This window comes from Podarcis muralis, chromosome 14 (assembly GCF_964188315.1).
Source record: "Podarcis muralis chromosome 14, rPodMur119.hap1.1, whole genome shotgun sequence".
Classification (NCBI taxonomy): Eukaryota; Metazoa; Chordata; class Lepidosauria; order Squamata; family Lacertidae; genus Podarcis; species Podarcis muralis.
Genome location: NC_135668.1, coordinates 36109003 through 36135555, shown reverse-complemented (window position 1 = coordinate 36135555; position 26553 = coordinate 36109003). Strand labels below are relative to the sequence as shown.

General features: G+C 42.9%; 2 protein-coding genes across 2 annotated transcripts; one reads left to right on the top strand and one right to left on the bottom strand.

Moving 5' to 3' along the window:
- Window positions 1–490: 490 nt before the first annotated feature.
- On the top strand, window positions 491–14198 carry ALG1 (ALG1 chitobiosyldiphosphodolichol beta-mannosyltransferase). Its single transcript, XM_028705860.2, has 13 exons — window positions 491–886; window positions 1595–1672; window positions 1914–2017; window positions 2879–3027; window positions 4595–4684; window positions 5480–5596; window positions 6836–6960; window positions 9136–9174; window positions 10191–10250; window positions 10814–10924; window positions 12327–12441; window positions 13067–13142; window positions 13930–14198. The coding sequence occupies exons 1-13, from the start codon at window positions 673–675 to the stop codon at window positions 14059–14061; spliced, it is 1410 nt and encodes a 469-aa protein (XP_028561693.2). The 5' UTR covers window positions 491–672; the 3' UTR covers window positions 14062–14198.
- A 400-nt stretch (window positions 14199–14598) lies between these two features.
- Window positions 14599–15889, bottom strand: LOC114584220 (olfactory receptor 10A7-like). Its single transcript, XM_028705867.2, has one exon. It carries the CDS (start codon window positions 15747–15749, stop codon window positions 14817–14819), a length of 933 nt encoding a protein of 310 aa, XP_028561700.1. The 5' UTR covers window positions 15750–15889; the 3' UTR covers window positions 14599–14816.
- Between the last annotated feature and the right edge of the window lie 10664 nt (window positions 15890–26553).

Sequence of the window (26553 nt, the reverse complement as noted above, 5' to 3'; positions counted from 1 at the left end):
TCACCCCGTCGCGGGGATTCGAACTGCTTTCCTTCCGATCGGCAAGCCCAAGATGCTCAGTGGTTTAGACCACAGCGCCACCCGTGTCCCTAAACACGAGAGTACGTACCCCTAAACATTTTTTTAAAGAAAAAAAGCACTGGTTGTGAGGATAAAAATGGGGAGAAGCTACCTTGAGTTCCTTGTAGGAAAGGTTAGAAGTCTAATAAGTTCGTAAGCAATTATTATTGGTAACAGTGGGCTTCCGTGGTGGTTTGAGGCAAGGACTAGCTCACTGGGCCCCACCACTCGCATCACCCACACTTTCCGTGAGAGAGGGTCAACCGAGTCGCGAGTTGCAAATAGACAACTTCAAGACTGAACTTTGTGCTTCTCTTGTCATAACCTGCATGCATTACATATTACGTAGTTCTCTTGGCATATTTTAATTTCCTTGCATGGGTTGGCTAAATGACCCATGCGATCCCTTCGAATTCTACAATGCTATGATTCATCCGCACAGGGAAGCAGAGAAGAATCTCGCCCGTCCAGCCTCGTTTTGGATCCAAGATGGCTACCGTTCTGAAAGCGGTCTATCTCGGCAATGATCCCCCACCTACATAATGCAGGCACTACTTCCTTGGTCAGATTCAGCGGAAGGCGCTCTAGCCCTCCCACTCGATCTCCCACAAGATGGCGGCCCTCCTTTGGCTGACGCTTTGCGGGTCGGCGACGTTAACGCTGCTTCTGCTTCTCCTGTTACTATGGCAACGGCAGCGGCCTGCTGGTTCCGAGGACCGCGTGGCGGTGGTGGTGCTGGGCGACCTGGGCCGCAGCCCCCGCATGCAGTACCACGCCCTATCGCTGGCCCGCCGCGGCCGCCGCGTCGACTTTATCGGGTACCCGGGTGAGTCCGAGGTGCTGGGGCTTTTTCCAGCCTGGAAGCCACGCCTCCTGCTGCCTTGCTGCAACCCCTCGTTCCAAAAGATGTCCGAGGGCTTTTGCGCTTTCCTTTGGTTCGATGAAAGGCACTCTGCATATGCTCAGAGGCACTCTTGCACTGCATTGTTATTTTTAACAGAATACCGCTAAGGTATGCAGCCGGGGATCTTGCTTCCTTGCAAACCCTCATTGCAGAGATGTGAGGGAGTTTGAGCGTTGTGAAAGGTACTCTGCATATACTCAGATGCACTCTTGCACAGCAGTGTTGTTGTTGTTATTAACAGAATGCTATTAATGTAGCCAGCCATGCATATTATTATTATTATTATTATTATTATTATTATTATGCTAACCCATGTTCCAGGTATGTGAGAGAGTTTAAGTGCTTGGGAAAGAAGGGGCACTCTTCATATGCTCAGATGCAACCATTTAGAGCTGGTCATCTGAAGGCCTACAGGTTCCCCACTCCTTCAGCAGTGGGTGTCCTTTTAAACTGCCATAGGTATACACTAAGTTACCCTAATATGTGTATAGGTTTTTGCCCCCAGAACACCCACATTGCTGGCTTATATACTGAATTCATATTTGCTGTTCCCACTTAATTTGCTTTCACATTCTGTTCTGTTTATGTATGTGCTGGATGGATTTTCTTAATTGTTTACTTTTCTCTCAGGCACAAAGCCACATAGCGAGATTATACGTAATGGAAACATACAGATTGTTCATATCTCTGAGCTCAAAATTTGGCAAGGTATGGTGAACATTGCAGTATTTGGAGGTTTTTTTTTTTTTTTTAAAGGATGCACCAGTTTTTAAATCAAGGCTCCTTTGATAGAAAAAAACTGCTTTTTTTGCTATTTTATATTTTAAACATATTGTGTAACTTGTGTTTAATGTTTGTTATTGGTATTTATAATGAACTTATTGTAAACAGCTTTATGTGTTTTATTATGTGTGTTGCAACTCTGATGACTGTTTATTTCCTCTTGTAGTTGGGCCAAAGATGTTCCAGTATATCGCAAAAGTCATTTTACAGAGCATCCAACTATTGTATACAATGCTGAGGATAGCTAAACCAAACTATGTACTTCTCCAGGTACATATGCGCCAGAACTATATACAGTATTTGTGTCTTATTTAGAACTATATACAGTATTATATATATACTATATATATATATATATATATATACTATATTTAGAACTATATACAGTATTTGTGTCTTCTAGGTCTGTTTAAAACATACCACTTTTAAAGCAGTGGCAGTTGGGAAATGTTTTATTTAAAGTGTGTTTTATTTGAATGCTATATTTGGAATATCGATACACATATGCTTTGTCTGCAGTAGTCCAAGGTTTGTTTTTAGAGCTGATTCTTATGTTTTTGCCTTAACTTTTTAATTTGGGTAGCTGCCTGTTATTATATAATCACAAGCAAACATCATTAGGTGATGGTGAATACTGTAAGAACAGGTTGCTGGACTATATGGGTCTTTTGGTCTTAGCCTGCCAGCAGAAGGATAACAATGAAGCAGCCAGCCTAACCTTTCTTGGGAGGGAATTCCACAATATGCTTTTGATGTTCATGGGACTGAGAGAAGGTGCTCACCTGAGACTTAGCACCCAAACATCCTAAAGAATCTTGGGAACTGTAATTTGTTAAAGGGTCTGATAATTCAATCTCTGTGGGTGTTAAACTACAGTTTTCAAGATTCTTAGGGGGATGCCATGTGCTTAAAATGTGTGGTGTTGATATGACCTATGGCACTGAGATAAAGGCTTTGGGGAGAATGAGACTTATGAGGAAATATATGAAGGGTAGGGGAAGAGAGATGTGGCTTTCTGGATAGGAGTTAAAGGCCCAGTCAGAGGAAGAAAGCAAGAGCTCTTATTCTCTTGTATTGTACTGTCTCTTGCTCTCTGAAACAGGCTCTCTTTCTCTTCATTTTTATGACCAGAATCCTCCAGGTCTGCCCAGCATAGCTGTTACCTGGGTGGCTTGTCTTCTAAGAAGCAGTAAGCTCATCATCGATTGGCACAACTATGGCTATACCATAATGAGCCTCACACATGGAAAGAGGCACCCTATTGTCCGGATTGCTAAGTGGTTTGTACAACAGCTGTTTAAATTTTATTAGACACCGTTGGCCAAGTCGTCAGTGAACCATGGGGATTATTCATTTTTTTATATATGTGTGTGTATTTGCACACTCGTGTGTATTTATGTAGGTTTAAAAATAGCCATCTCCTTCCTTATGAGTCAATATAATGGTTTTGAAACCCAACAGAAGATGGTTTTGAACCCATGTGCTTTTTAAAGGGCCTATGAACAGTGTCCTATATTGCCCCATCCCCCCCCCCAATTTTATCTGTATAACCACCCTGGGAGGCAGTTTGGACTGAGATTTGGTGATTGGCACAAGGTGACTTCAATACATTTGAACCATGGCAGAGTGAGATCTTCTTCGTCTGACAGTAGCCACTGCACCACACTCCCTCGTAATGCTCCTTTGTGAGTATTTCAGAACTGCTAGAAACTTGATGAAATATTTGTATATCCATTAGCAACTGGCCTCATACAGTGCATTGCTGAAGGTGAATACAGTACAATCACATCTTACACGCGGTTAACGGCAGCCATATACTGTACGTGGTTGAAGGCAGACTGGTTGAAAATGCACAAGTTAAATCCAAGCAAGTCAGAGAGCTTAAAAGCTCTTCTTGTGCCAGATCCACTTGGGTTACCTGGCATGAAAAGAGCTTGGTAAGCTCTCCACCTTGCTTGCTGGGCAAGACTAGCTCAGCATGCGAACTCTGGGAGTATTGGAGATTCGCTCTCTCCCATGCTAGCCACAGGGGTGGCTCCAAGAGTTTGGATATACACTGTTTTTGTGTATACGTAGAACCCTTTGAACCAAACCCCTGCTTAAGATGCAGTTGTCCTGTACTGTATTTAGGTAAACTTCTGAAAAGTTTCCTATATTTGAACATGTTACCATATTGATTTTGATTTTATTAGTCACATACTAGAATAGTCGCTGGCTTACATAGCATGTGGATAAAATTATTGGTGTGTATCTCTTGTGATAACAAATGTGGGCCACGCTCCAGGTAAAGCTAGTCAAGCCTATGGCTGCCATCTTATATGCAGTGGGCTGCATCTGGACTAAGTTAATTGAACATGGGTTCCATTGAAATCAATGTGAAAACTTCAGGCCACAGCAAGACTTAAATCTCAATTATTTCAGTGGGAATTTCATGCAGTTAATATAGTCTGGATCCAGTTCTCTCAGTGGAGTTTACTTCTGAGTAGTTATTCATAGGGTAATAGCATAAAAGCTGCTGAAAATGGTTATCCCTGTTTTGAGATGGAGTTGAGCCATGATGCTATGTGGTGGGCAACTTTTTAGGTTTGAAGTTATTCTCAGGGTTTTTTTTAGTGTGTGAGACCACTGAATTCCCAGGTTATGAGGAATTGTGTATGGGAAATATATGAACATATATTGCATTTTTGTGGTTTAAATGGATTTGAGAAATGAAGGAAAATATGGTTTTGCTTTATTTTTTTAAAAAGGCATTGCAACCAGGGAAGAAACTTATATTCCCATGAAAGCATCTGAGATGGGTTAGTAGAACCAGTATTTAGTAACTGATGGGCATTCAATTTATTTCAGGTATGAAGAATTCTTTGGGCGTCTGTCTGACTATAACATTTGTGTGACTAACTCAATGAAAGAGGATCTTCTGGTGAACTGTAACATCAGGTAAATGAGTGGCTCACAATTGGCTCTACCAAATGAGTTGTATGTGTTGCAAGGACCTTTACTAGACCATATAGAAATATCCAGCAGAGCCAGTGGAATATTAACAATATTGTTAATATTAACAATTAACTAAAATGTAACTTATATATAATATTGTTAATATATTGTTAATATTGGTATTTTTTTGTCTTTGCAAATTGCTTTGAACCTTCTTGTATTGGAAAACAGCATATGAAAGTATGCATATCATAAGAGCAAATGGGAGAGCAGGGTCACGTCCTCCAGCACTTTGAATGTTAGGTTTACTGAGGGGCCTACAGAGGTTTAGCCCAAAGTGCTTCGCGGTCCTAGCTGCATTAGCCTACTCAGATATGATGCCCAGTGTGTGAATATCAAGCATGGATGAAGCCTCAAGTGCTCTCACCACATGTACCCTTTCTCTTCTCTAACATAACATCTACCCATAGCTTTCCTGCCTTAATGTTGTGTAAAAATATTTCCAGGGCACTTCTATAGTACCTTTTTACATTCACTGATTTTTTTATATATAGTAATATTTTATTAAGATAATTTCAGTTGGAAGAAATAAAGTGAAGAGAAAAACAAAGAAAGAAAGCAAAACATAAAAAAGACAATAAGCAAAAAAGATAAAATATGCTAAATATAGCATAATTACATTTCCATACATTATTATATAGATATATAAGTAATATTATTGTCCTTTTGGCTAAGATCAAGTATAGTATCTGATTTTTATCTTTATTGTTTTGACTCCTGGGCCCCTTTGCGTTGCAGAGCGACAACCCTCTATGACAAGCCAGCTTCTTTCTTCAAGGAAACGCCATTGATCGATCAGCACAAGTTGTTCATGAAACTAGCCAAAGAATATCCTCCATTTAAAGGCCAACTTGTGTAAGTTAAAATGTGCTGTCGTATACACTCCTACATAGTTTGGAACTGGCGTGCTTAAGAACACAGGAAGAGCCTTCTGGATCAGGCCAGTGGCTCATCTAGTCCAGCATCCTGTTCTCAGAGTGGCCAACTAGATGCTTGTGGGCAAACCTCAAACAGAACCTGAGCACAAGATCCCACTGCCTTCCTGTGGTTTCCAGCAACTAGTATACAAAAGCATTACTGACACCAAACTATAGAGGCAGAGCATAGCCATTGTGGCTGGTAGCCATGGATGACCTTTTCCTCCATTAATATGCCAAACTCCTCTTTTAAAGCCTTCTAAGTTGGCCATCAATGGGACGTGGGTGGGGCTATGGTCTAAAGCACAGAGCCTAGGGCTGGCTGATCAGAAGGTCAGTGGTTCAAATCCCTGTGACAGGTTGAGCTCCCGTTGTTCAGTCCCAGCTCCTGCCCACCTAGCAGTTTGAAAGCACGTCCAAGTGCAAGTAGAGAAATAGGTAAATGGCATTTCCGTGCACTGCTCTTGTTCACCAGAAGCGGCTTAGTCATGCTGGCCACATGACCCGGAAGCTGTCTGTGGACAAACGCTGGCTCCCTCGGCCTATAGAGCGAGATGAGCGCTGCAACCCCAGAGTCGTCCGCAACTGGACCTAACGGTCAGGGGTCCCTTTACCTTTAAGTTGGCCATTGCTGCCTGCTGTGGGAATGAGTTCCATAATTTAACTATGCTCTGTATGAGTAAGTAACAATGCTTTTTTGTTTATTTGGTACCAAGGCAGCTTGTTTTAATACTAATGGGTTGAGGAGCTTAGTAGGGAACTTTTAGAAGGGATAAATATTGACAACATCTCTGCCTAAATATGGAGCTGCAGATGGGTAGCCGTGTTGGTCTGCCATAGTCAAAACAAAAAAAATTCCTTCCAGTAGCACCTTAAAGACCAACTAAGTTAGTTCTTGGTATGAGCTTTCGTGTGCATGCACACTTCTTCAGATACCAATCTGAAGAATACGTATCTGAAGAAGTGTGCATGCACACGAAAGCTCATACCAAGAACTAACTTAGTTGGTCTTTAAGGTGCTACTGGAAGGAATTTTTTTTGTTTTAAATATGGAGCTGACCTTTATGGCTTCCATTAATCTGATTTTGGGAGCTATAATGTTTGGTTTGGCACGTGTGCTTTTGCTGATCAAACATCTTCCTTGAAGATTAGTCTTCAGAATCCTGTTTCTCCTCAGAGCAGAGTCCAGCCTCCCAGGTGATGTTGAGAAAACTGCCTTTACACAATTAGACACCAGGAGCGGAAACGTGATGCACTGCATGGGCCGGCCAGCTCTCCTCATCAGCAGCACCAGCTGGACAGGTCTTGGCTCTATATCATTGTCTATGTATCTTTCCATACAGTATGCTTGAGATGCTCGCACATGAAGCTGTAAAATAGCGAAGCAGAACCTCAGGTCCAGGGCCAAATGCAACCCTCCAGGTCTCTTTGCCTGGCCCTTGGTTCTCTCTGTAGGCCACACCCCCTCCTAAGCCACACCTCTCACCAGCCCTGCTTCATAAGCTTGGGTGTTTTGGCCTGGCTGGAATGTGCCCTTGAACCTCTGATAATGCTTCTTGCTTGTCTGGATGGAGAGGGGTTTGTGAGTAGAAACTAGCCTATCGTAGACAGTTAAAATTCACATTTGCAGTTCCCATCGCTTTTGCCTCTGGCTCTGCCTACCACTGCAGTGTTTCCTCCAGAAGGGAATGCTGCCTTTGGGCTGGAAAGGTGCCCCACTCCCGTTGTAAGACTTTGCAGTAACTGTGTACCAAGAGAAGTGGCAAATACTTGAGCAGAGAATACTTCAAGATTGCTTGGAATTCTTTTTAAAAAAATTAATGGAAGTACAGATGACCAATTATCAAATTGGCAACATAATCATGGTTGCTAACAGAAGCTGATTGCCTCCCACTTCCAAGGAGAGGATAATTTTCATGTCCCTCTTTCCTTGGATTTCTGATCATGTATGGCTGTGTTGAAAAATATAATCTCATCATGTGGGCAGGAACTGTGAACATAAGCCTCCACATGAAGAGTGTAACGTAAACATTGTCTTGTTCTGTACTAGAATTTCTCCAAAAACTGTGTCAGGCCACTAACTTTTCAACAGCCTTTCTCTTTCCCTTCATCCCCCAATTGATGATGTTGCTTGGTTTTCACAGTCTACTTGCAAATGTTTGGAAAACATTTGTTTCATTAGCAATTATTAATTGAGTTTTAATTAATGTTTGAAGGTTATGAGGTGTTTTGAAATTGACAGGATGAAATCAGTGACCTGGAGCACTTGGCAGCCTAATATAAACTGGGTTTATTTTTTTATTTATGTCAGAGCTCCATTCTTTTCCCTAGTAAAAGTAACAGAGCTGACTCTAGGTCTAGGCAGGGTAAGATGGAATATTTTGTGGGAGTACAATTTATTTAGGGTTACAGTATATGGTTGGGGGTGGTGCTGTGGGTAAAAGCCTCAGCGCCTAGAGCTTGCCGATCGGAAGGTCGGTGGTTCGAATCCCTGCAGCGGGGTGCGCTCCCGTTGTTCGGTCCCAACACCTGCCAACCTAGCAGTTCGAAAGCACCCCTGGGTGCAAGTAGATAAATAGGGACTGCTTACTAGCGGGAAGGTAAACAGCGTTTCCGTGTGCGGCTCTGGCTCGCCAGAGCAGCGATGTCACGCTGGCCACGTGACCCGGAAGTGTCTCCGGACAGCGCTGGCCCCCGGCCTCTTGAGTAAGATGGGCGCACAACCCTAGAGTCTGTCAAGACTGGCCCGTACGGGCAGGGGTACCTTTACCTTTATATGGTTGGGAGACTCTTTGAATCTTCTCCCTTAGGCACCAAAATATATTGGGATCATCTGTGTGTATAAAGTTTGTAGACAGTCATTTTATGTATTTAAAGCATTTTTACTCTCAGTCAAAATGGCTCCCAGAGCTGCTTATAGATCAACAAAAAGCAAATGAATCCCTGCTCTCAGGTTTCCACTCAAGAAGACAAGACACAAAAGCTAAAAGGGATGGGGAGGAAGATGAAAATGAGCAACCTCAGGCAGCGGTTTCTTAAAGGTTACAAAGTTCTTCTAATGGCAAAACAGTTCAGTTAGCTTCTCTTGGGAGACAGTTGTGGAAGAGCCAAAGGTTCTCAGCAGAGCCAGTGGAATAGTCAAAATGCCTTAAGGAATCCAGCAAATGCACAAGGCATTCGGAGTTAATTTCAGAGTTGATCTCAGTGGGCTTAAGCATGTCTAATGCCAACACAGAATACATTGCTATTTGAATGAATGTGACAAATACGGAAGAGATTACTTTAGCTGCATGTCTTCTAGCTGCTGTGAGCCCCTTTGGCTGTACAAGAGAGAAGCACCGTGTTGATTGCCTCATTTGCTCTACGTTATACAGTTGCTACAGAGACAGCACTCAAAAGCCGAATTGCTTTAGGTGAAACCAGAGTTATTGCTGTGATTCTTGTATATTAACTGCAAACTTTTTCTCCCTTTTCTAGAAGATGAAGATTTTTCCATCCTATTAAGAGCTTTAGAAGGTGGGTTATTAAGGGAGCATTCTGTCTTTCTTAACAAGCAAACCTAGATCCACTGCTGTCACTGGAGGCACAGGCGGCCTCAGCAGTCTGGGCTGCCCATAATTTGATTTGTTCTGGCCCTCCTGTCGAAAGTGATTCCCCATCCCTGCATTAGCGGAATTGGCAACTGGATCAGAGAGCAGGAACTGTGGTCTATCCTCTTCCTTTCTTCACTTGCTGGGAACAGTGTACTATTAGGTGGCTAAGACTGAGAAGGGTATTTTGAGCAGTGGGGGAGAGACATTTGCATAGGTGAACACACCTTCTTGAATGCTAATAAGCAGAACTCAACTGTGGTTACCCCCTACTGCAACCAAAGCTATTGTTGCCTTAGTCCTGTGAACCCCAATCTTCCACTTCTCCTGCCCACAGCTGCAAAAAGAAAAGGAGGGCTGGAGAGAAAAGCAGTGGCAGCTACAGGCTCTTCTACCCCTGGCAGAGCATCTTTCTCAGCAAAGAACTGGGACCAGCAGTTCCAACATGTCTATCAGAAAAAACGAGAGTTGTGAGAGCACCAAGGAAAAGGCCCCCATCAGAGAACAGGCTTGTTCTCTGATGGGGAACAGTTCTGTTGGCATTGCCACATGTGTTCTGTGCATATCTGGGATTCAGGTGTTGACTACAAAGTCTCCTTTTGCGTCATTCTTGACTTAAAACACTCTTTTATCAAGGCATGCTGAAAACTTGGTTATAGGGTGGCATCTAGATGCTTAAACTAAAAAATAGGTAGCAACTACAAGGGTGCTCACCCCCCCCCCCCCAAAAAATTCTCCTATTGGTCCAGATTCACTTTGGGATCTGTCTACAAACAATCTTGGCTGTAAGACTGTAGCTCTTCCCACCTCAGTCTTCCTGCTTGCTGTAGAAATCCCAAGTTTGTTAAAAATAAAAAAAAAGTTGCCTTTTGTAGCCTGTCACTTTCCCCCAATGATGGTTTTGGGAAAGTCACAACTCTTACTGTTTGTTTTGTCACACAGAATATGAACGCTATCTCAACGATGGAGCAAAGCTTCCTCCTCTTGTGTGTGTGATAACAGGTAGCAGCTTTTAAATCATTTGTCTTCTTTTCATCTTATGTATTCATACTGGGAAACCCATTTCCCCCCCCCCCCCACCACTGAAGAAGCAAGGAAGCTTCTGTTTGCTCCAGAGCTCTCTGTGTGTTGAGTGCATTAGTGAGGACCCTGCTTTCATTTTTGTGTTCGGTTTGTGCCTTAAGCTGCTGGCCCTAGGTTGCTGGCATGGTGTTAGCCCCCCGCCCCCCGTGAACTATATAATTGTTACATTTACACCCTACCTTTCCTCCAAGGAACTCTAGGTCGCATGTTTCTCCTCCCTCTGTGCTTTTATCTTGGCTACAATCCTGTGCAGTAGGCTAGACTGAGAGACTGCGGCTGGCTCAAAGTCACCCAGTGAGCTCCAAGGCTGAGCAGCGATTTTGACTCTGTTCTCCCAGCTCATAGCCTGACATTCTATAACCATGGCACCACGCTGGTTCTGGGCATTCAAATGAAATCTTGCCCAGAGGATGATAACTCTCACAATGCGCCCTTTTGGATCAACAGCAAACCGTTTTGTTCATTTTCTTTCATTTAAAAAGGCAAAGGGCCTCTGAAGGAGTATTACAGCAAGCTGATTGCAGAGCTGCATTTCAAGTATATCCAGATCTGTACTCCGTGGCTGGAAGCAGAGGATTACCCCCTTCTGCTCGGTAAGGAAGATCTTCGAATTTACCAGTGTGCTTCAATGTGTCATTTTGAAAATTTACAGGAGCAGACTCATGAGATCTTTGGGGTATAGGATAGTGGTCCATTGCAGAACTGTGATAGCAGAACCTTCTATTGAATAATAGAATTCTCGAGTTGGAAGGGACCCAAGGGTCATCTAGTCCAACCCCTTGCACTGTGGGAATCCTGCCCACGGCCATCTCTGGGTGGGCTTGAACCACCAACCTTCTGGTTAACAGCCAGATGCCCAGACCCACTTGAAATGGGTCCTTTGAAGCAGAAGAGGAACTTGCGCCCTTTCCTCCCTTTTCTTCTCCACAAGGGTGCTGACTGGCAGGGCAGAGGGAAAACAAGATGGCAGTGATATATACAAATTGGCTAAGGTAATGAACTGTCTCTTCAGCATACAATGGAAGCTACATAATGGAAGGCACCAGAATTACCTCTGCAGTGGGGAGAGGTATCCCACAGCATGGAGGCTGCCAGTGAGAATGGCTTCCCACAAGCCACCACCCCTAGAAGCTCCAAGGGCAGTGGAACTACAAAGAAGGCCCCTCTCTGCTGATCTTGGCACTTGAGAGGATCTGGGGGGGGGGGGAGAGGAGGTCAGTAGAGAGGGTCTTGTATTCTGGCTCAGGTTCCTAAGTGACCTGTGCTTGGGAATGTTGAGCGACGGTGAGGCAGTTTCAAGTGGGTGCTATGCAAGAGCTGGTGTACAATTCCTGCATGCCTCCTTTTAACTACCCCACACCCCCAGTACAAACTCTTCCTTGGCAGGCCTCATTACTGTTAGGAAATCAGCCATATCACGAGAAACTGGCCACTCTCTAGGCACCCGGCATGATCTCCTGGTGACCTCCCTGTCTGCATTCCCCGGCAGATGCAGGCAAGGTCTCGATCGGCGATCCTCCTCAAACGTGAGAGAGAATACACCACTCTTCCCTGCTCTCCCCAGGCAGGGGAAAGAGATAGACAGAAATGTATTTACATGCCTTTATTTCTGTCTTTGCAGCATTACAGAGAAACACGTCTGCTCTCATCAGACTCCATCAAAAGAGAGAAAAAACTCCTCCTCCTGTACTTCCTGTACAGGTCACTCAGAGCTATTTCCGGTGCTTTGCACTGAAATAAGACTCTCCCTCTGTTCCCACGGAACAGTTCCAACATTCCCATTATGTTTTGCTTTCAAGCCACCTGCTGCTCGCGGTCGCATTGCATCCATATCGTAACAATTACCACCTGATTTGTATGCCTCAATTTTTTTTTTTCAGTGGCAACAAGCCATCCATTACTTGAGCAGCTAGTGTACTACACAAAAAAAAAAAAAAAACAAAACACCAACTCATTTGCAGAAAATACTCAATGGGGGGTTGATTTCTCTTACAGGCTCAGCTGACTTGGGTGTCTGTCTTCATATGTCCTCCAGTGGCTTGGATCTACCTATGAAGGTCGTGGACATGTTTGGCTGCTGCTTGCCTGTGTGTGCAGTGCACTTCCAGTGGTAAGAGCATGCCTGTGTGTTTCAGCGTCTCAAAAGAACCTGGCGTTAGACCATTGGTCCATCTAGTGCAGTAATGTTTACACTGGCAGCCAGCACCTCTCAGGGGTTTCAGGCAGGGAGTCTTTCCCAGCCCTGCCCGGGGATAATGGGATTTGAAGCTGATACCTTCTGCATGCAAAGCAGATGCTCTACCAATGAGTTATGGCTCTTCCCCCATCTTGTGTATCCCCTGTTGGTTAACCCATCTCTCTATTCTTTGAGATCTCCCTTTGTTTATTATTATTGGCGGTTGTTGTTACCTGCAACAAAAAGTTGCAGAATGCTCCTGTTTAGGCTGCAGCCAGTCTGGAGCTCCCTGCAGATTCCTCTGGTTTTTTAATACTCCCTGGCAGCTCACAGGTCCTTGTCAGCTCCCTTTAGTTAGAAATAATTGGGAAACTATTGTTTTTATTTTAATTTGGAAATCTTGCTGTGCTTTTCTGTGCTGTGTTTGGGGCTGATGTGGTCCAAAATACCTGGAAGACACCAGGCTGGTGCATTAATGTGGCATGTTAACTGTTAACCCGCTCCCACACTGAAGAAAACAATGAGATTTTTTCTAGTGCTGTTTTGCTTATTTTTGCAGTATACATGAACTTGTGAAGCATGAAGTAAATGGTTTGGTGTTCCGGGACTCAAGCGAACTTGCAGAGCAACTGAAGGTAACTTAGAAAAAGAGAACTTTGACTTGCTGATGGGGCTCATTGAGCATTCATTGCTTTGGAAACATCAAGGAAGCTGGATGTTTTGGTGGCAGGAGGGAAGTTTCATCTTTGAATGCTGCTTCATAGTTTAAAAACAAAAACTTCCTGAACATAGAAAATTAGGAGAAATATATAAGCTAACATTCTCCCTGATGCACTAGCTTTCTATGGTCAGGGAGTTGCTTTTAAATAAGTGGAAAGGGACATTCACTCTCTCTCTTTCCATTGTGCATATGTTGTCCTTTTTAAAATATATAGCTGTATTTTTTTTATTAAGGATTTTCCAGTATATGGAATGCTAAACATGTCATCAATTTTCTTAAAGGAAAAAAAAAATCAAACACAACCAATTTAGTTAGGATGCATAGAGTATAGAATTGCAACTCCCACCCCCCAAGCCCTTCATTATTTTCTCAGTAGGTCAGCAAGATTTCATAATGATCTGGCATGGGTTAGGTTATTGAATCTTGGAATACATAGTTCTGACTATAATTTACTTGCATAAACAGTTCTTTGATAATCCCAGGGACTTGTCACATTATTACTGTTCATGTGCCAATTTTGAAGGTGGTACTTTTCTAGTGAGACATCAGTTTGTTTGTTGAGGAAGCAGTTGATTCAATGTAGTTTTATCTGGGAAAAATACCTGCATCTTTCCATAATTGCAGGTATAGAAAGTAGAATATTTTTCCATTTTCCTGTATACTGCATTAATCTGTTTCACTCACTCTTTCTAACCTTCCAGATGCTTTTCTTGGAATATTCTTCTGCAGAAGGCAAGCTCAATTTATTCCGAAGGAATCTTTGCACAACCAAGCAGCTGCGGTGGGATGAAAGTTGGGAGCAGACAGTGCTTCCTCTTTTTAGCAGCAGTTAAGCTGATACGACTTCGAAGTTAATTTATAACTTGCACATTCTCAAAATCTGTAACACCACAAGCGTGTTTGTATATCAAAAATTCTTTTTACAAAAGAAAAAGTGATTTTATATGGTGAATAAAAAGTTTTATCTGGAGCTTCGTTATAGGCTTATGCAATTTTTCCACTTTTTCCTCTTAATTTCTATGCTGTGGATAGAGCCAACGTTGTTTTGTATCTACTTACTGCTTCACTGGTTTTTTTTAAAATGCAGTAATGAAGTAGGTTGTGGTGCCTTCAGTTATTGTTGCCTAAGTTGCAAGCTGGTAATTCCCTATTTGAAGTGGAAACATGTTACTGTGACTCTTGAAAAGTATAATTTATAACATCTTCACATTCAAAGGAGATATCATATTGCAGTGTGTGTTATGTGTTTCCTTCCTCACTTTATAATTGGTATTTGAACATGAAATGGAGAATTTTACCCAGAACATGCAGGGTCTGAAACCTTAAACTCCAAGTTCTATGTTGTGTTACAGTACATTTAGCATTTTCCTCCTCCCTTTGAAAAGGGGTCATGCTGGTATTAGGATTTCAGGTTTAAAACAATTCCTTGAGTGTTCAATCATATTTCATTTTGGGATCTCTTTGTTCAGGATAGACATTTGTATTGCAAGCAAAAGGACCAAACAGGCTTGGCTGATGAAATTGTAGGACTTGGAGATCTTGTTCCAAGGTGGAAAGAAGCTTTGCCTCTGTTCAAGCTTTGCCTCATTTAAACTTTGGCCATTTTGCTTTGTCCTAAGACTCTCATCAAGGCTTCTTTGACATCTTTATTGCGCAGGCTGTATATGATCGGGTTGATCATGGGGTTGATGATAGTATAGAAGACTGAGATGGCCTTGTCCTCTTCTGGCGTGCGCTGCCCCTTCGACCGCATATACATGAGCATGGCAGTCGTGTAGAAGATAGTCACCACTGTCAGGTGTGCTGAGCAGGTGGAGAAAGCTTTCTGCCTGCTGTCGGCAGAGGCGAGTCGCAGTATGGCAATAATGATGCGTATGTAAGAGAGTACGATCAAGAGAAAGGGGATGATCTCCGTCGCTATGCCCCCCATGTACATTGCACTCTCGCTCACAGAGGTGTCAGCGCACACCAGCTGAAGCATGGCTGGGACTTCACAGAAATAGTGGTCAATGACATTGGAGCCGCAGAGAGGGAGCTTGAGGACGAAGAGTGGAACCACTGATCCCAGGAAGGTGCTGAGCCAAGACCCAGCAGCCATGCCGATACAAACCGATTTGTTCATTAGAACAGAGTAGCGCAACGGGTGGCAGATGGCGACGTATCGGTCAATCGCCATCACGGCAAGGAAGATACATTCTGCCGCCCCTAGGAACAGCGTGATATACATCTGAGCCTCACACAACTCAGCTGAGATGGACTTCCTTTTCACCAAGAAGTTCATGAGCATTTTGGGGACAACGGCCGAAGTGCAAATGATATTCAAGACTGCCAGGTTACAGAGGAAGAAGTACATGGGCATTTGAAGGTGGGGGTCCAGGCTGGTCAAAGTGATTACAGCAATGTTTCCAATCAGAGTTACGGTGTAGATCACTAGGAATATAATGAAGAGGAAGACTTGGGCCAGTGGGGAGAGAGGGAACCCCAAGAGAACGAATTCTGTGATGACGGTTATGTTTTCCATTTCTGTACTTTTCTGTAGGAAGAACAATAGCGGTTTAGTGGTCAAAAGTGCAAGAATTCATCTTGACAGCCTCTATAAGCTATGCCCATGAAGAGAGTCTACACACACTTGCATCCCAAAGCAGCAATACATAGCATAAGACCCAGTTGATTAGGATTGGCACTTCTGCAGTCCAATGCAAAGATACCTAGTAGTCATTTCCGTTAATCTCATTTCTGACTTCTCAAAACTCATTGCGATCTTAACCCTGCTGAAATGCCATCTTCAGCCTTCAATTAGAAATGGAAACTATTGTTGCAAATAAGTGCCAGCATTTAATCTGCTGTCAATGTGGAAAAGAAATAGAGAACCATACCACTTTATTTTCTTCGTTCTCTTGACTACCTCTCTGAGTTAAATCTGTTGCCCTTCAGATGTTGCTGAACTACTGTTTCCATCATCCCTGACCATTGGCCTGGCTGGCTGGAACTGATGGGAGTTGGAGTCCAACAACACCTAGGGGGCCACAAGTTGCCACAACCTGCCCTACATGCTGTGACAGATCAGCCAACCCACTTCTGTTATTTTCAACTGAGTTTGCTCCCCCTGCTGTTTGAGATCCTTTTTAACAGGAGATGGTTGAGAGTGTACCTGTGACCTTCTGTCTCAGAGCTCTGGACCCCCCTGTTATGCCAAGATGGGATGCATCATTTAACTTTCACCGGCAATAGATTACAGAACTGTTTTGTCCCCCAATCGCTCACCTTTTTAATTTGTTTTAAAATAAATGTGTTTCTTATATTTTTTAAAAATCCTCTTGTCTCTGTGCTGCTTTGGGAAACTGAAGTCAGTGTAAGATAGCTGATTGGGATGTGGGGACCGCCACGTGCACAAATCTACCTAAGTAGGAGGCTCTAGAGGAGCCTTGGAGGCTTTTCAACACAAGTAACTGCCTTATGGCAAGCATGAGCCTTGGCCCACCGATGTGCAGCACCTCTCCACAATTTCACACTGGGCTATTCCTCAGCCCTTTTTGGAAGCACTAGAGATTGAATTTGCATGCAGAACATGTGCTCTACCACAGAGCTGCAGCTCTCTTGAGTGCTGCTTCCACCACCGTTACTAATATATCCTGCTTAATGCCAAAATAGGATTTTAAGTGGTTCATGAAGTAGAAAAACCAAGTTACACAATTAAAATGTACAATAAGACAGCACATATCAGTTAACAACAAAGAACTTGGTTTGAGAAATAGACATAATGCCTGTTGCCAATAGAGATGGGGGTCTTTTGTATTGACAGCAGAGAGTGCTTTTCCTAACACTGGAGATATTAGTGAAAAAAAGCCTGCAACTATGTTGCCACAGGCCAATAAATGTCAAGCTGCGGCAATGGTACCAGCTGAAGACCTCTTTCATTTGCCTCAGTCTGTCATGATATTTAGACTTATTAGATCCAAGGATGCAAGTTTTTAAGAAAATTTTAAATTGGAACACTTTCCCAAATTTTTTTTTCGCATGGGGTAATTTGCACTGAAAAATCTTCCACCTGCATCAGAAAATGTTCTTTTAAAAAAAAATCAATTTTATTAAAGGTTTTCAACCTAATATACCATAAAATTCCAACTAAACTAAAAAGAATAATAACAAATATATCAAACAGAAATAAAGGGGGGAAATAAAATAAAATACATTAATAAAACTCACATGATCCTCGTAAGACACCCTGCCTCCATACAGACTCCTTCCTTTTCTCTCAGCTCCCTGCATAAGAAAATGTTCTGCCAACCTTGCCAACAACTGTATTTGCAATTGGCATCTATTCAGTGCTGCTAATGAACTTACAAAACAGATAATTTTTAAAAGGAAGGGGAAAAAAAGCAATGGGGGTTTTCTTGTTGCAGTTCACTACTTTGATCAGGGCTAATTAACTCCTAACAGCCCCAATGGGGTAAAGAATGATGGGAGTTGTAGTCCAATAACATGTGCAGGGCACTATGTTGACTACCCCTGGCTTAAATAGTATTCTTTTGTCTTTTATGCTGAGTGGAGTATTGTGTTTTAATTTCCCTGATTTTTATTTAAATATTGCTGTTATGGGTAGCTGACATGCAGTTCTCCAGATGTCTTCCATCTTCAGTCTTTTAACAGGATCCACTGGAAAGAAACAACCAAAGAAAGGTGGTTCCAGGTAGAAAAGCACGATTAGCTCTTTCCTCCCACTCTTTGTATCCAATCCTTGCTTCGTGCTCCCATGTTTGGTCCTGCCAGTGTTTTAGCTTGTTGCATCCAAGGAAGCTACTCTATACCTAGTCGGATCATTGGTCTATTTGGCTCAGGATTGTCTGCCCTGAATGGCAGCAGTTCTCCAGGTTTTGAGATGGAGGCTTTCCCACCTCTACCCTATTAGTATCTGCACGTATGACTATTGCCACTTTTTGGAAGGATCTTAAAGGAGCTAATTTAACAGCATGGTATAAAAGGGTTTAGCAGATGGCCGTAGCAGAGAAACTAGCATGTAAGCTAAGAATAGCTAGAGGAAATAAATGCAGCTACATGCTTGGGAGAGTCGGCGGAGGCTTGATTGCTTATGCAAAAAATTCCAACAATAGAAGGAAAGTCATAGCATCATAGAGTTGGAAGAGACTCTGAGGTTCATCTAGTCCAACCCCTGGAATGCAGGAATCTCATCTATATCATACATTTCTACCACCTCTTATAGGAGACTGTTCCATGGTCAAACAGCTCTCACTTTCAGAAAGTTCCTTCTGATGTTTAGTTGGAACCTCCTTTCTTGGAACTTGAATTCATTGGTTTGAGTCCTACCCTCCAGAGCAAGTAAAAACAAGCTTGCCCTGTCCTCCATGTGACAGCCCTTGAGATATCTGAAGACGGCTATCATATTTCATCTCAACCTCGTCTTTTCCAGGCTGAACATACCCAACTCCCTCAATCGTTCATCATAAGGCTTGGTTTCAATACCCTTGATCATCTTGGTTGTCCTCTTCTGCACACGTTCCAGCTTGTCAGCATCCCCCTTAAATTGTGGCACCCAGACCTGGACACAGTACTTCAGGTGTAATTTGACCAAGGCAGAATAGAGTGGCACTATTACCTCCCTTGATCTGGACACTACCTCTGTTGATGCAGCCTAGAATAGCATTAGCTTTTTCTGCTGCTGCTGCATCACACAGTTGACTCATGTTAAGTTTGTGGTCTACTAAGACCCCTAGATCCTTTTCGCATGTACTACTTACTAGCAACCCAGGTGCCCCTCATCTTATATATGTGCAACTGGTGCAGAACTTTACATTTGTCCCTTTTGAAATTCATTATGTTAGCTTGCGCCCAGTTCTCCAATCTGTTAAAGTCATTTTGAATCCTGATTCTGTCTTCAGTGGCATTGGCGACCCTCCCAGTTTGGTATCACCAGCAAATCTGATGAGCATCTCCTCAACACCTTCATCTAAGTCATTGATAAAGATGTTGAACAACAATGGGCCCAGGACAGAATCCTGCGGCAGAATCCTACTTTGTCACTTTTTTCCAGGATGATGAGGAACCATTAATAAGCACTTTGTGGGTTTGGCCAGCCAGCCAGCTACAAATCCATCCAAGAGTTACCTCACCCAGACCACATTTTACCAGTTTCTCTGCAAGAATATCATGGGGGACTTTGTCAAAAAACGTACTGAAATCAATATATACTATGTCAAAAGACTGGCCGATATATAAATTTGTTACACGTTTTCTCTTTTTATTACTTTAAATCCTGCATCTATGCAGCATTTACTTGAAAACTTTCTGTGGGGTCTGCACACAGAAGCCTCTTGGTTTTGTTGTTTCTTGTTTTTGTACAGTTGGTCATGGTTTAGATTTTGTAATGTCGTTTTTCTCTTTTGTAAAATCTTTGATCGGTTATGCTTGTTAAGCAACTTTGTAAAAAAGTAACTGAGAGTGAAAAGGCAAATGGCCTATGGCAATCAGTATCCTCAAGCTATTTCACACCCCAGGCCTGACCCTTTTTAGCTACTGAGATTAGTTAACATGGGGCATCTTCAGGGTAGCATAGCTGTAGGTCATTCTACCGAACTGGATAACCCTGGGTTCTAGTATTTTGAAAGAGAGAGAGAAATGACTTGTTACCTGCTTTCTCCACAACCATGCATCATTTTATACACCTTGATCATACCTCTCCCTTAACTCAACTTTTTCCAAAGTGGAACATTGTATTGTAGAATAATTTATTGTAGAATAATTCTTCTAGTTCCCTGATCATTTTGGTTGCCCCTTTCAGCACCTTTTGAGCCTTTTTCTTTTCTTTTCTTTTGGTGCAGTGACCACAACCTTGCACAGAATTCCAGCTGAGATCTTGTGGTATTCATATAGACATTATTGCAATGTTGCAATAATGGAAATGGACTTTACATTGGCAATCGCAGTCAACATAATTGAATAGGAATCAGGTTTTTAAATTTTTTTTTGTCTCCCCTTCTGTCCCGTCCCCCCCATTTACCTGAAGAGATGGCTTTTTATGTCATCATCACATTCTCAGCACGGAGTCTGTATGCAGAAGCAGTTTCTCTTTTTCCTCTTGTAGACCTCCCTAATTCTGAACTTCAGAATCACGGGGAAGTGTCAGCCATATAAGACTGATGAAGCAAAACTTCCCTCTTGCTTAAGACTCTCATGGTGTTCTGAAAGAAACAGTGGATTCAAACCATTTCCTCTCCCCAAATCTAATACCAATCATGGGGAGAACTTCTTGGTGTTGTTTACCAAGAGAGAGGGAGAGAGAGAGACTCTGGAGGAAACAAATTTTCTAAAGGACCTTTGAAATAGGCTAACTCTTTTGGGGATACAGGGCTCGCAAACTCAACTGTGCAATTAAACTAGATTAGCACATAGTTAGATACGCAGGTATTTTGCATGCCCATCCAGATGCATCTATCACAGTTAAGTAGAAAACTCAATGTTGTATCGAATTGCATAGAGTAATAGAATTGTGTTGGAAGGGATCCTGAGGATCATCTAGTTCAACCCCCTGCAATGCAGGACTTTGCAGTTCTCCCATATGGGGATCAAACCTGCCACCTTGGCATTATCAGCACTGTGCTCTAACCAACTGAGCTATCCAGGCTGTCCATATCGAAATGTAGTGCTCATCCACCCAGTTGTTTAACATGGATAGTAAGTTTCCTGCACCTCCATTAATTCTCTGTTGCCCATGTGATGTTCTCCACCAAATGTGAGAATCATAGATCTTCCCACACTCTCCCTTCCCACAGTCTTGATTTTCTCATACCAAGGATAGTCCAAAAAGAAGAGGGGATGAGAAAATATGGGTTAAGGGAGGGGAAAGTATGGGGAGGCGGTGATTTGAATATCATAGGGACTATGGGGAACTAGTGGAGGTACAGAAAGCTTTCTATCAACATTAAACAACAGGATGGACGAGAGCCCTTCATTTAAGCACTTCTGGTGGTGTGGAGTTGCTTTGCTGTGGGCTTCAGCTGTGTCAACAGGGTTTAGTGTTTCAGTGTGAATCCACACCACACATTCAAAGCATATGGTTTCCCCAAAAGGATCTTGAGAGCTGTAGTTTACCCCTCACAGAGTTGCATTTCCCAGCACCCTTAAGTTCCCATTCCCAAGATTCTTTGGGGGAAGCTGTGTGCTTTAAATGTGTTGCCTTGATGTGCCTGTGGGGTTCACTAGGTTCAGGGAAGGGTCAGGGGCTCAGTAGTCCAGCGTAGCCTGCAAGAGGCAGAGGTTCAATTCCCAGCATGTCCAGGTGAAGTTGTGGGGCTGTGGTGGTGGAATCTGCCTGTCATTCTGGAGAGACGCTACCAGTCAGTGTGTGCGTGCTTATGTTTATGTATTTAAAGCATTACATTGCAGGGGGCTGGACTGGATGACCCAACTCTGATTCTATGGCCTATGAAACCATAGAATTCATTCTCACAGGAGGCAGTGATGGCTACTAACTTAGACGGCTTTAAAAGAAGATTTTGGACAAATTCATGGATGGAAGGGTTATTGGTGGCTACTAGCTGTGATGCCTATCTCCACTGATGGAAGTGTTGTGCCTATGAATTCCAGTTGCTAGGAATTGCTAGCAAGCTTCCCACAAGCATCTGGTTCTGCCTGGACACTGAGGTCGAGCTGCAAGGGCCTTCTGGCAGTTCCCTCACTGTGAGAAATGAAGCTACAGGGAATCAGGCAGAGGGCCTTATTGGTAGTGGCACCCGCCCTGTGGAATGCCTTTCCACCAGATGTCAAAGAAATAAACAACTATCTGACTTTTAGAAGACACCTGAAGGCAACCCTGTTTAGGGAAGTTTTTAATGTTTGATCTTTTATCGTGTTTTTAATATTCTGTTGGGAGCCACCCAGAGTGGCTGGAGAAACACAGCCAGGTAGGTGTTAATAAGATAATAATAAGATAGCCACTTATTATTTTTATAAATAATAAGTGATGATGATGATTACCCCATCCTTCCTCCCCAAAAGCCCAGGGTGGCAAACAGATGCACAACTTTAAAAAATCCCTATCTCTAGATTAAAATATTCCAAAAGCAATTACAATTACAAAGGTTCTTCCCTCCAACGATCTTGAGGTTTCCAGAAACAGTATTCTTCATCCACCAAAAGCCAGTGTCAACAGAAATGGTTAGATTCCTCCTGTTAATAGTGGTTAAGGCAGGCACACCTCACTGGTGAGGGCATTCCACAACCAGGGAGCTACCACTGAAAAGGCCCTGTCAAGTTGTAGGGTGCAAGGTAGTTGGATTCTTTTAGGTACTTTTCATACAATTCTCATAACTACAAGAAGCAGTGATGGTCACCGACTTTGTTGACTTTAAAAGAGGGTTAAAAAAGTTTGTGGAACATAAGCTGTTAATGACTACAACCAGGATTAGGTGTGCGATATAAAAATAATCTTCTTATCCCTAGCTGTTGACCATACTGGCTGGGGGCTCATGGGATTTGGAGTCCACCAAATTGGCAAGCCCTTTTGAAGGACAACCCTGTACTTTTAGTTCTTGCATTGAACTGAAAGTTCAAGAAGATGACCCCCAGGTTCCCTCCTCTCCCCACCTAAATTATATGATTCCCCAGGCACTAGTCAAACACATACTGCAAAGTTTATTGTCTGAGTGGGATTTTGGCTTGGTGAGCCAAACAGGGAGAATTTCCATAAATGAACTTTGCTGCAATTTCTCCTGGGGCAGCCTCTCTCCTTAAGGAGAATGTGTCACCCCATAAAGCTGATTGGTCCCTTAGCACCCATTACCCCTCTTCTTAAGGTACCACATGGGGTTCTGGATGAAGCTGGCTCACGTTTTTCTCTTTGCAGATTTTTGGCAACTCATGTATTCAGCTCAGTTCAAAAAAAAAAAAGTTCTCACTCATTTCTAGTGCTTGTACATCAAAAGTGCAGATATTTACACAGGCACAGAGGCTAAAGTGGGAGAGGTATTACCTTAAAAAGGCCTTAACTGAAGCAGTGCGGATGTTCCTGTTCAGGGGTTATAGCCAGCCATACCTTTCTCTGCCTATTCCTTTCCATTTCCCCTCTCTTTTATTTTCTGGTTTTCCTTTTTCAATTTTCTATGCTCAATGAGCATACTCAATCCTTATTGGGCTGTAAATACTTATGCAAATCTTAGCTCCATTCCCCCTTAGGCTGCTGCTATCTCCCTTGTGTGCATGTAGGGGGGTATTTTGGCTACATAATACAGTTGCTCAGATAACAGAGGGCAGATCCATGCCATACATTAAAAACACGTGATTCCACCCAGAGAGTCCTGGGAACTGTAGTTTTCCCCTTACTGAGCTGCTATTCACAGCATCCCAAAACTACAATTCCCAGAATTCTTTGGTGGAAACCATATGCTATAAATGAGCATCAAATGTGCTTTCAACCCATAGTGCAGATCTGCCCTGGGTTTGCTGTTAGGATGTTGCTGTGTGTAGTATTCCTGTTCAGCATTCTAGACATTGCACTCCATACCACCCTCCCTAGGTTTCTGTACCCCACCCCCCATTCTGTACTCCCAACCTTAGTATAAAGGTCAATCTGCAGTAGGGTTTCCCAGTAAAATCTACTTCTAGCTGTTGTCTGCAGTCTATGTCAACCATAGCAAAGTTTTGCCAAACTTTTTAATAGGGCCCATTTGGACTTATTACCATTCTTATTGCAAACTTTAGAGTGATTGCTGCATTTGAAAACATTCAGTTTTAATTGTACCCATTGCTACCGGATTGTCCATTGCTAATGAGCTCAGCGTCTCTGTGCGTCTCATTGCATTCCTAGAAGATGCTGGATCTTGTGGGACAATGAGTCTAAGGGCTGAGCCATGCACTGCCGCAGGGAGTAGGCAGCCCAGAGCCTTCCAGATATCGTTGGGCTACACTTTCCATCGTTACCCTCTAACATTTCTCCAATTTAAATAGGGACACCCTATTCCATCATGTTTTTAATTTACTTATACCCCACCCATCTGACTGGGTTGCCTAAGGCACTCTGGGTGGCTTCCAACATATATAAAAACATAACGAAACTTTAAACATTAAAAAAAACTTTTGCATACAGGGCTGCCTTCAGATGTCTTCCAAAGGTTGAATAATTACTTATCTCCTTGGCTTGAGGGTTGCATAACTCAACACTCCCCCAACAGTTCTCTGATGAAAATAGGGATGTCCTACCATATCCTCCAACATTTTCCCAAAGAAAATAGGGATGTCCTAAGGAAAAATGAGACATTCCAGAATCAAGTCTGCCATGCTGGCTTAGACTGATGGGAGTCCAATGACATGGAGGGCCAGAGACAGGCAATGCTTTCCCAGAGTCTTGGACTTGACAAGGGAGCATTAATAGGTTGGGATGTCCGACTGATGTGCCTTCTCTCGTTGGACGCTAATGGTTAGATCAGGAGTAAAACAAGATGCCTTCCATATATTCTGAACTACATATGGTGCAGTTTTTTAGCGTGTCAGACTTGAATCTGGGAGACTAGGGTTCAAACCCCCATTTGGCCATGACCCCACTCCACCCATGAAGCTCACTGGGTGGCCATGAGTCAGTCACTCACTCTCAGCCTAACCTAACTCTCAGGGTTTTTATGAGGATAAAATAGGGAGAGCAATGTACACCAACTTGAGCTCTCTGGAGGAAAGGTAGGGTATAAAGCAACCAACCAACCAACCAACCAACCAACCAACCAGTTTGTGAGCCAGACTTTAGAGTAACCTTATTCCAGGCAAGTTTATATAGGCAAAGATGGTTGTTCAGGTAACTTGGCCCCAAACTTTAAAGAATGACATCAACACTTTAAATCCATACCATGGGGTGTGGGGTGGAGGTGTAAGAGATAAAAGAGGACACAGAGCAGTTTTCAATGGAGGCAGAGACAGCTGAGTTTGCGGACTCTGAAAGTTCAGGGGGAAAAACTTACTTGGAGATCTGTCCCACCCTCTCTAGAATTCTCTGAAAGTGCAGTATATTTATTTACTGATCTGTTTAAAGCACCTATACCCTACTTTTTAGCCCAGAAACAGCCAATGTGGTTCCCTCCAGTTGTTGCTGGAACCTAACTCCCATCAGCCCCTGACAGCATAACGATTGGGCTTGATTTGAAATGTAGTTCAGCGGAATCTGGAGGGAACCACATTGGCCATCCCTGCTTTAGGTAAAAGATCTGCAACTTCCAAGAACTGGCACTGAGCTTGCTTTTTTTTACTCCTCTCTCCCCCACCCCCTTTTCATGGTGTGTCTTTTATTATTATTCTTATTCTTTGCCTCAGGCATTTTAAACCTTTCTGCTTTTTTTTAGCTAAAGAGCAGGGTAACAGGAAGTAGGTAGTAAGGCTTGCAGTGCCTCAGGCTTACCATCTGAAAGACACAAGTTAAAAAGGAGCCAGTTCTTAAAGTTACAATTCCTATAATGATCAGTGGCTGCTGACAGTGACATTTGGGGGAGAGCCCAAAATCAAATGCCCCAATAATGAGAGGTCTGGGTGCCAGGGAGTGAAGTCATAGAGTTGGAAAGGACCACAAAGAGTATGGTTGATATATGGCCTCCAAGGCCCTTTGAGTTCAAATACTCTAGGGGTAAAAGGCTTCCCTGGAAGACCAGAACCAGATCAGTTCCCTTCACCATAGCCTAGCCCTCTGGGGTAAGTAACAAAAAGGCATTGATGAGAGAAGTAATTCCAGAGAAGAGAAGGCATTGCCAGGATTGCTAGTCAGTTAGGAAAACTCAAGTAAAAAAAAATTACTTGGAACTCTCTCCTCATTCTAGGAACAATATCTTCTTGCCATTTTTTTTAAGCTTTAATGATAGTGAGCCCAAACTAAACCCTACTTAAATGGCCTCAGATGCTGAAGGAAGTGAGTGAGGGATTTTGGATTTCTATAGTTCCCTTCCATGAGATGTACCTTTAACTCCCCCACCCCAAATCCGAAAATATACCAACTTGTCATGCAGAGGTAAATGAGGTTTCCATGAAAAGCATTCTGCATAAGGAAGGCACTGCTGAATATTTGGAACGGACATCTTGAGTTCAGTCACCTTGTTCTGTTACCAAGAGATGATGAAGAAGGAAACACAAAGAGAATTAAAGGCATCAAACATGTATGTAAGTGTTGTTTATCGTTGTTGGTTGGCCAGAATGTATTCCTAGCTCAAAGTTTTATTTGTGAAATAATGATTGTTTGGGTGTATTTATCTGGGAGCAATGGTTTAAGAAAAATGTCTTCCTTCAAGGAGTCTTTTGTCCTGTTGATGTTGCCAATGAACCCCCAAAATCCTGCTAAGGAA

Excerpts from the sequence above, each read along its gene's own strand:
- LOC114584220 (XM_028705867.2), bottom strand. The coding sequence starts at position 15,749 with ATGGAAAACATAACCGTCATCACAGAATTCGTTCTCTTGGGGTTCCCT.
- ALG1 (XM_028705860.2), top strand. The coding sequence starts at position 673 with ATGGCGGCCCTCCTTTGGCTGACGCTTTGCGGGTCGGCGACGTTAACG. Across the intron at positions 5,597-6,835 it reads CCATTTAAAGGCCAACTTGT|AGCAGAGTCCAGCCTCCCAG; the intron begins GTAAGTTAAAAT and ends GTTTCTCCTCAG. Across the intron at positions 9,175-10,190 it reads CCTATTAAGAGCTTTAGAAG|AATATGAACGCTATCTCAAC; the intron begins GTGGGTTATTAA and ends TTTGTCACACAG.